The following is a 9,527-nucleotide window of genomic DNA, read 5'->3' on the forward strand; positions in this document are numbered from 1 at the left end:
ATCAAATAATAAAAAATGAATGTGTGACATAAAAGAAAATTTATCATATGTATGATCATTTTAAATTCTCATTGTAATTTTTTCAGAACATTAAGTTAAAAGTAGTAAATTAAATAAGTTTAGAGACAAAGATACTATATTGATCTCATTAGTTTCAAAAGAATCCTAAAATAATAGCATAATACTAAATTATATTAATTAAGCCAATATCACACACTAACTAATGATAACAATTTAAAATGAAAAAATGACTAAACAAACTAAAAGACTATATTTTAAGTTATTTCCTTTATCTAACTAACGTAAAAGCCAAAGCATTGCGAAATCTTGCTTCCGTAATAACCAAATACAGTCCATTTTCTCTTCTTGCGCTGCTTAACAAAAAGAATCCAATCTTAAAAAAAAATCAAACTCATTTAGTTAATATGATATTTTCGACACCTATTTTTCAGTTTAGCCTTAGAGTCGTTTGTGATGGATAAGTGTTACAGGAAAACATAAATGTCATAAAAAATCCAAGTAATATTGCAAACATATTCAACCTTAATTCATTAATAACTTTCAATCATAAAAATTTTCATGAAGTGTTTCACACAACATCTTTAATGAAAAATAAAAGAGAAGAACAACATAACATGGGATTTCACTTGTTTTCTTTATATGTTGTGATACTTGTTGTCAAGCTTGGTTAATTAAGCGTGCTTGCCATGGCCATGTATGAACTTTGCAGCTTCCTCTGTGTACATGAGTTTCATTATCCAACCTATTAATAGTGGCTTATACTTGTCAACAATAGATATTTGAGACTAGCAAAAGTTACAAACTTATAATTTGATTTCACTTACGAATTGTGAACAACTTTGCTCAATGTTGAGGCTGATGAGAATGTTTTGCCATCCATATATCTATTTTCTCCCTTAATCCTTTGTCTCATTCTCAGGTATATCTCTTCTACATTCAGCTCTAATGAAAAATCTGAAGCCTGTTATGTTCCAAGAGCAAAGAATGATTAAGATATAATAAGGTCCATTTCCTACTGTGATATAACATACAAAACAATATCTTAAAAATTATGATAAAGTAATAATCTTTACCATGACCCATCCCCAGATATCAGCATAGGATGGGATATGAGCTGTGTAAGTCGCAACATCTGCAAAAGTCGTCAACTGCTTAATTTGGAAACTATTAAATCAAAATAGCATTACATAAAGAAGGGTAAAAGATTACTTACACTTAAAAACCTGTCTCAATGTGTTGTAGTTAGAAGAGAAGACCTCAGTGTGGCTGAATATTCCAGCAGGTCCTGCCTGAATAATATATAAATGTCACTTTAATTTTGCTTCCTCTAATAAATGTTTGATTCATGTTATGGACATTGGTCTTATATTACCTGTGTCACAAATATACCACCCTCCTTCATAAGAAGAGATTGAAGACAACTTAAGATGATGTTTTGCTCTTAATAGGTACATCTTTTTAACTACTATTCTTCCAAATTCTTAATTAGGCAACCCAAATGTATCATATTTGCTGTTTAGAGAAATATAATTTGTGGCTTTTTTTTTTTAATAACCATGTGATCAATAGATAAATCATATATAACAGAACTAATAAAATTTGTGATAAAAAATTAAATGTATGTGATAAGTCTCTTTTTGTTTTTAGGATGATGTATTGGTTCCAGATATAATAATTACTAGATATAGTGCCGAGCTGAAACATGAAATTGTCCTAATTGATCTTTGTGACAATTATATCAAGCTTAAATTAAAAAACCGAAGAAAAAGAATTTGGATACCTTCGGATGAGATAAACAAGTTATTTGCTTTCTATAAGTTCAACAATATCGATTTAACGTCTGTCACAAGTGGCATATTTTTTGTGGCTCCTGGATAGACGAAATAATCCAATCTATATGAATTTTTATGCATCTCACTATGTTAAAGATATTATTGGTATATCTTTGTAAAAAGTAATCCAAAAGAAGTTGGGGTTGAACTACTTTGATGGATTGGATGATGTTACATATGGTATAAAAGATAATGAGATCCATGAAAATATGAAAAGGTTAGAGTTTATAGTTTTTCTTTTTATTCTTAATTATAGTTGATTTTATACATCTTATATTTCAATTACTGTATTTATTAACATATTTATTTGAAAATATATCTATAATTCATTGTGTAATATAATGTTTAGTTACTTCAACTATTGTCTATCTGTTTTTTTCATTATTTTTTAATTTGTTAATTGCACAACATTGTTGTGCTGTGTAAAGAATTGTGAAGAACAATTCCAATGAAACTACTATCAAGAAGAGATCAATAACACAAAAAAGAGGATATGTTAATTTTTTTATGGTTTAATATTAGATTGGTGTTACATGTGTTCTTGATTTTGTCACTCTTTATAATCTAATTGGTTGATAAGTTTGTTATATTCAAAGTGTATTGATTTCAAGAATCAATTTTTATTTCACAATATTTTGTATAATCTTATCTTAAATTTTTCATTGTTATCATGTTTAGTTTCCTTATATTTTTTTTATAAATTAACTTTAAAATATATAGATATATTGGTGGACAACACAGCAAGAGATTAACTAAGTATGATGTGAAAACTGATCGATTTGTAAATTTGTATAATTATTATTTCATACTTATTGGTTACTTTATTTTTTATAGACTATTTCTAACTTTTTTTTTACACAGTATATTCCCTATGAGTTTGCTACTTAACAGTGGAGGATCGGAACATTGGAAGTTTATTGTTAAGGATTCAGAGATTACTAAAACCTTTGCAATGCATGTCTTGAAAAGTAAAGGCAGAAAACGAGAGTACAAAATTGGTCCTAAATAGAAAGATTTTATGAGAATGCATAAACTTAGAACTGAATATTTATGTGTATTTAGAAGGATTTCAAAAGATCATCTAATTCAGGTTTATGTGATTAAAAAGTAATTATTCAGCTACTTTGAGACTTTCTTATTTGAGACTTTCTTATGCTAGGTTTGGGACGTGTATTCTATTTTGAACTCTAGGTGTTTCATGATCTAAAATTCAAAGTATTTATGGGATGTGAACTTCTTGGTTAACCTATGTACTTTTTGATATCAGATGTGAACAATTGCTGTAAGCAAATATCTAATATTTGGTATCTTTTTTCTTTTTGTGTTAAAAAAATTAATATGCTACTTTTTATTTATAATGTTAATTAACATCCTGAATGATTGTTTATCTTATGAGTCTACTTTAATATCGTGTTATATTTTTTATTTTTCTTAATAGAAAAACAAAACAAAAAAATTATCCAACTTAAAATACACCATAACTTATATTAATATCTGAATAATAAAAAAAATAACACCATATCAAAGTAAACTCATAAGATATAGCAATCATTCAGGATGTTAATTAACACTATAATTAAAAAAAAGCATATTAATTTGATTGTTAACACAAAAAGAAAAAGAGATAACCAAATAATAAATATTTGCTTAGACAGCAATTGTTCACATCTGATATAAAAAAGTACATAAGTTAACCAAAAAGTTCACATCTCATACATACTTTGAATTTTAGATCAGAAACACCTAAGATCCAAAATAGAATACACATCTCAAACCTAACACAAGAAAGTTTTCAAGCAGCTGAATAATTACTTTCTAATCACATAAACCTGAATTAGATCATCTTCTTTCGAAACCCTCCTAAATATCCAGTTCTAAGTTTATGTATTCTCACAAAATCTTTCTATTTAGGACCAATTTTGTACTCTCGTTTCCTACCTTTACTTTTCAAGACATGCATTGCAAAAGTTTTAGTAATCTCTGAATCCTTAACAATAAACTTCCAATGTTCCGATCCTCCACTGTTAAGTAACAACCTAGCAAACTCATAGAAAATATACTGTGTAAAAAAAAGGTTAAAAATAGTCCATAAAAAATAAAGTAACCAATAAGTATGAAACAATATTATACAAACTTACAGATCGATCAGCTTTCACATCATATTTTGTCAACCTCTTGCTGTGATGTCCAGTAACATATTTATATATTTCAATGTTAATTTATAGAAAAAAATATAAGAAAATTAAACATGATAACAATGAAAAACGTAAGATAAGGTTATACAAAATATTGTAAAATGAAAATTAATTCTTAAAATCAGTAAACTTTGAATGTAACAAACTTATCAACCAATTAGATTATATCGACAAAATCAAGAACACATGTAACATCAATCTAATATTAAACTAGAAAAAAATTAGCATACCCTCTTTCTTTGTTATTGATCTCTTCTTGACAGTAGTTTCATTAGAATTGTTCTTTCCAATTCTTTGCACAGCAGAACTACAAGTGTAATTAACAAAAAAAAATAAACAAATTAAAAAACAATGAAAAAACAGATAGACAATAGTAGAAACAACTAATAACATTATATTACATAATGAATTATAGATATATTTGCAAATAAATATGTTAATAAATACCGTAATTGAAATATAAAATGTATAAAACTAACAATAATAAAGAATAAAAAAAAAGAACTGTAAACTCTAACATTTTCATATTCTCATGGATCCCATTATCTTCTATACCATATGCAACATCATCCAATCCATCAAAGTAGTTTAACCCCAACTTCTCTTAGATTACTTTTAACAAAGATATACCAATAATATCTTTAACATACTGAGATGCATAAATATCCATATAGATTACATTATTTCGTCTATCCATAGGAGCCACAAAAAATATGCCACTTGTGACATACATTCTTGACCATGCTTTTGAACTTATAGAAAGCAAATAACTAATTTATCTCATCCGAAGGTATCCAGATTTTTTTCCTCGGATTTTTAATTTAAGCTTAATACAATTGTCACAGAGATTAATTAGAACAATTTCATATTTTAGCTTCGGTACCATATCTAGCAATTATTATATCTGGAACCAACACATCATCCTAAAAACAAAAAGAGATTTATCACATACATTTAATTTTTTATCACAAATTTTATTAATTCAGTTATATATGATTTATCTATTGATCACATGATTATTTAAAAAAAAAAGCCACAAATTATATATTAATCTAAATATGTACCCGTCTTTTATATGCGCGGAACATAATTCTTGATTCTTTATCATTTTGCCAATACTCTCTTGTGCCAAAAAACGCCTAAATCAACTCAGTTCAGTATCTTTACAACATATATAACAAGAAATCGTTAATAGAAAACAAAAACAATATAATCTCGACCTTTTGCAATCACCTCTATATGCAACAAGACTCAATGTAGGAAAATAGTGCGTAAAAAACCTGTTTTAGCTATCTGCAAACAGATACACAAAAAAAGAATAAGAGTATTGCTTGAAAATATATAATCCTGCAGACAGGGAAGAACCAGAGCAGGGAAAAAAATAATGATGCATGATAACAGAAAGAGTAACCAGGTATAAATCACAAGATATTGCACAATTTTTAGTTACAAAGGTTTTGACTAATGAGCTGCCTAATAGTTCCAAATTAGTATCTTTTGTTCCCTGATAGAACATGTTGTCAAGAAATATGATTCATGTTATGGATATTGTTATATTTCTCTAAACAGCAAATATGATACATTTGAGTTGTCTAATTAAGAATTTGGAAGAAGAGTAGTTAAAAAGATGTACCTATTAAGAGCAAAACACCATCTTAAGTTGTCTTCAATCTTTTCTTTATACCAACAGCTCTTCCTATAACCATTCCGAGAATGGCTCTGCCCATTCGAGAGAGCTACTTAACCCATATCTTCCAAAGCTTTGACAAATTAAAGAGCGCTAGAGAGGAGAAGTGGAGTCGAAAGAATGGAGAATGGGAGGAGAATATATAGACCTCATGTTACCAAACCATGTGACTATCTATTTAAAAAAATATAAAATTGATTATAAGCTATACATCTTATTCAATATTATAAATCAATACTTGGAATGAGTTAAAGTCCACCAAAACTCAAGTGTATTGCATACATGTTACTCAAACCACACCAGCCCATCAAATATAAGTAAAAAAAAATTCATAAACATATAAACTCCTTTTTTCAATTAATAGATACTAAAAAACAAATATTATTATTCTGCAATAGACACAAAATCTTTAGAGTAATAAGTTAAGTTTCAAGAAGCCAATTTACAAATAAAGCAGAATGTTTTTTCTAGAAAATTTACTTAAACCAAATTTATCAAGATTGACCCAGATAAAAATAAAATAAAAGCTACAAATTTTTATCAATCATGCAGAAGAGTTCAGCTGAAACTTCAAGAGAGCTGAAAAACAAGATAAAACCTACACCCAAAAAAAGATAAATTTGAGACCAACCCACACTAATTCAAAATCAACTAATCACTTTTTTCTCGTCGATAATTTTCTTTCAACCTGAACCTAGATTAGAAATTCATTAAGGAGAAGCTGGTTTAACAGAAGACTAACCTTCCAAATGATTGAACATAAAATAGCAATGCTTCCTTTACGGTCCGAAACGACAGCCGACAGCCATTTCAGCATCCATAAGAATGCAATCAGCAACTAACCTCAGCAATGGGTCAGAGTAAAGTTGCTCCAATCTTTTTGTATCCTAAATTAGAATTTATAAGTGAAACAGTTCACCAAAAAAGTCAAACAGTTCTGGTCATGAAGGGGAAAAAGATCATCTAAAATGTGGAGGTTTGGTAAAGTGAAAAAGTAGAATTTTAATCACCTTTGAATTTGTAACTTTTATTATTTGTAAGCCCTACTATCTTAATTCAAGGGTGATTAAAGTCTTACTTTATCACTTTACCAACCTCCTCAAAACATATCAAGATAAGTGGATTTTTATCCTACTATACCAAACATAGGATAACTTTTATTACTAAAGGAAACGTGAAGAGAGAGAGAGAGAGAGAGAGAGAGAGAGAGAGAGAGAGATATGATGTTCATAGAACAAGAAATTTGATTAGAAGAAAAAGAATACAAAAATAATGTGTAAGCATCCATAACTAAAGCAGAAAACCTAAAACAATATTAATGCAGAAAATGCTCTTTAATATCCCACGAAGATCCAATGAAAAGTAAACCTCAAAAATTAAGTTCTTATTTCCATTTATCTTTTATTTTTCCTTTTTTTTCAAGAAAAAAGAAGAAGGCAGAGTTGTTGGGGAAATGGGGGTTTCCATCATAGAGACCGCAGTACCACTCACCTCGTGGTAGAAATAGAAAATGACACCATCACGACAATCACCAACAGTGATTCTAGTGAAATGTACAGTTACCAAGAAACGTGTCCTTCCCTGCGCAAACTTTCTCACTCTTTGGGGATTGTCATTTGGAAAATCACACACATAAAACTGCATTCAAAAAAATATCTTAATGAGTAGATTATATAAGAACATAAATACAAGTGAATGAAAAGAAAATCTTGAGAAAGGATGGAGTGGCAGTGTGAAAGTGAAAGAATAAATGGACAAAAGGGGCAAGTTTCATGAGTTACAGTATTGTCAGCTGATGCCAGAAAGTAACGATCAAGATAAGGACATATTGCAAGTACCATTCCCTGCCATGTATTGCCATAAGCAAACCGGAACTGCCATACTTCATTTTCATCTAGTTTGATCCCATCGGAACTATTATCATCGGGGCTGCTGCCAAGACTGCTGCCTAATAACTGTTCAGGAGCATATGTAACAATTGAAATGGTGAAGTTCGTAGAGATGATGATCCTGCTTTTGAACATAATGTCATTGAACCACTATCTGAATTTTGCACATGATCAAGGCAAAGAACAAGAAGGCAACCCCTAGCACTGCTATACAATAAAAATACAGTAACCAATCTGACATGTATAAATTTCCAAACATTACAATTATTTGACAATGGTATGAACATACTATCTTGATTCCACTAAGGTCGGATTCTACACAGTGAAAATGCTGTCTAGCATATACATAGTAGAACAAATATATTGCTAGAGAAAATTCAGATCATTTGAATATCTTCATTGCAGAAAAAGTTAGTTAAAAGGTAAAGACTATGCAATAATATTTAAATAGGTGACAGAATTGAGTTTTGATGGCCGTATTCCAAAATAATCATAGCTAAACCATAAACAAGGATACAGAAGAGAAGACCCCATTATACAAAGAATCAGCTCAAAATTATGATTGTTGGTGCATGAGTAAACCGGTTGACTTGTGATGTTTAACATCAGAGTCCAAATAGCTTCCTACATGCTTTTTCAGATCCAAAACCAGCAACATTCTCAATTGATCTCTTATATATCTTCATCTACCAACAGATTACAGTAAAAAAAATTAGTAAATTAGCATTTATTTGAAACAAAATCAAACAAATCATAGAAAACACGATGATGATACCAATACTGTTCTGAGGGGTCATTTGGGATAGAAAACGTCGATGGAAGTCGACTCAGTTTCAAAGCTAGATCTTCTTTCGATGTGCCATTCGTTCGTTCCCATCCTCTAGCAGTACTTGAACTATTCTGCAATCCAAATTGGGAGTGATCTATTTATCATGTATCAAATCATAAGAAGAACTTAGAAAATGTACTAACATAGCTTTGATTAATGTTAATGATGAATTCCTACAAACTAATAAGCATAAAATTAATTCTCAAAACACATAATTAACTAACAATCAGAAGAAAAAAAAGCATCAATCCAAAAGGTAACAAACCAACAAATCAAGCCATTCAAATTCAAACACAGTGCCCTTTGGATTTTGGAATAGTTCCAACACAAATCTCAATCGATCACATACCAGTGTAAATGAAAACACCCCTTTAACTACCAAATTCATCAAGATTGACCCAGATAAAAATAAAATAAAAGCTACAAACTTTTATCAATCATGCAGAGGAGTTCAGCTGAAACTCCAAGAGAGCTGGAAAACAAAGTAAAAGCTACACCCAAAAAAAGAAAAATTTGAGACCAACCCAATTATCAAAATCAAACCTAACATGGGACATGGGGTCAAAACACAGGAACCAAGAAATTCAGGATCAAAAGGGTGATCCACAAACAACAAACACATGCAAGGAGCTAGTTGAAATGGAAAGTGTGAATCCAGAGCAGAAGAAAGTAGCAACGTCAAGTCATCAATATGAACAGTACCTTGTTGTTGTTGTTGTTGCAAAACCTGAATTGATTTTTTCAATGGTTTCAGAAGAAGCTGAAAAGCATAAAAAGGGTCTCTTTTATTATTGAGGTTTGGGAAGTTGGTTGTTCAGAGTTCTTCACCAACTTCACAACTCTCTCTCTCTCTCACTTCGGTCTTTTTGGTCAGCGACTACGGTGTTTACTGCTAAGTGCTGACGCAAATCAGTATTTTCTATAATTCCCGTATTGCCCCTGTATTTTTCATTATTTGCATTCTGACCCCTGTTTTTATGCTTCTTCACCTTATACCTTTTTTTTTATGAATTTGGTTAGCAATAATTTTATTTTATTGACACTTTTTAAGAGTATCATAAATAAAAATGTTGA

The 9,527-nt window shown here is 29.8% G+C and overlaps 1 protein-coding gene across 16 annotated transcripts; it reads right to left on the reverse strand.

Annotated features, from left to right (window-relative positions):
* Positions 1-523: 523 nt before the first annotated feature.
* LOC110272365 (thermospermine synthase ACAULIS5) lies at positions 524-9,324 on the reverse strand. Of its 16 annotated transcripts, XR_008009461.1 has the most exons (12): positions 9,156-9,324; positions 8,400-8,524; positions 8,142-8,310; positions 7,517-7,778; positions 7,227-7,373; positions 6,478-6,622; positions 5,682-5,909; positions 5,282-5,341; positions 1,235-1,310; positions 1,095-1,153; positions 846-982; positions 524-763 (listed from the first exon to the last, which is right to left on the reverse strand). XR_008009461.1 is itself a non-coding variant. In XM_052261908.1 (5 exons), exons 1-5 carry the CDS (start codon positions 6,550-6,552, stop codon positions 679-681), a joined length of 432 nt encoding a protein of 143 aa, XP_052117868.1. In that variant the 5' UTR covers positions 6,553-7,220; the 3' UTR covers positions 524-678. The 16 variants fall into 16 exon arrangements, 5 of the variants coding, with proteins under 5 accessions (XP_052117868.1, XP_052117870.1, XP_015965218.1 ...); XR_008009462.1 differs by having other exon boundaries at positions 5,682-6,622; positions 8,142-8,304; XR_008009460.1 differs by having other exon boundaries at positions 5,682-6,622; positions 7,574-7,778.
* Between the last annotated feature and the right edge of the window lie 203 nt (positions 9,325-9,527).

This window comes from Arachis duranensis, chromosome 5 (assembly GCF_000817695.3).
Source record: "Arachis duranensis cultivar V14167 chromosome 5, aradu.V14167.gnm2.J7QH, whole genome shotgun sequence".
Taxonomy (NCBI): domain Eukaryota; kingdom Viridiplantae; phylum Streptophyta; class Magnoliopsida; order Fabales; family Fabaceae; genus Arachis; species Arachis duranensis.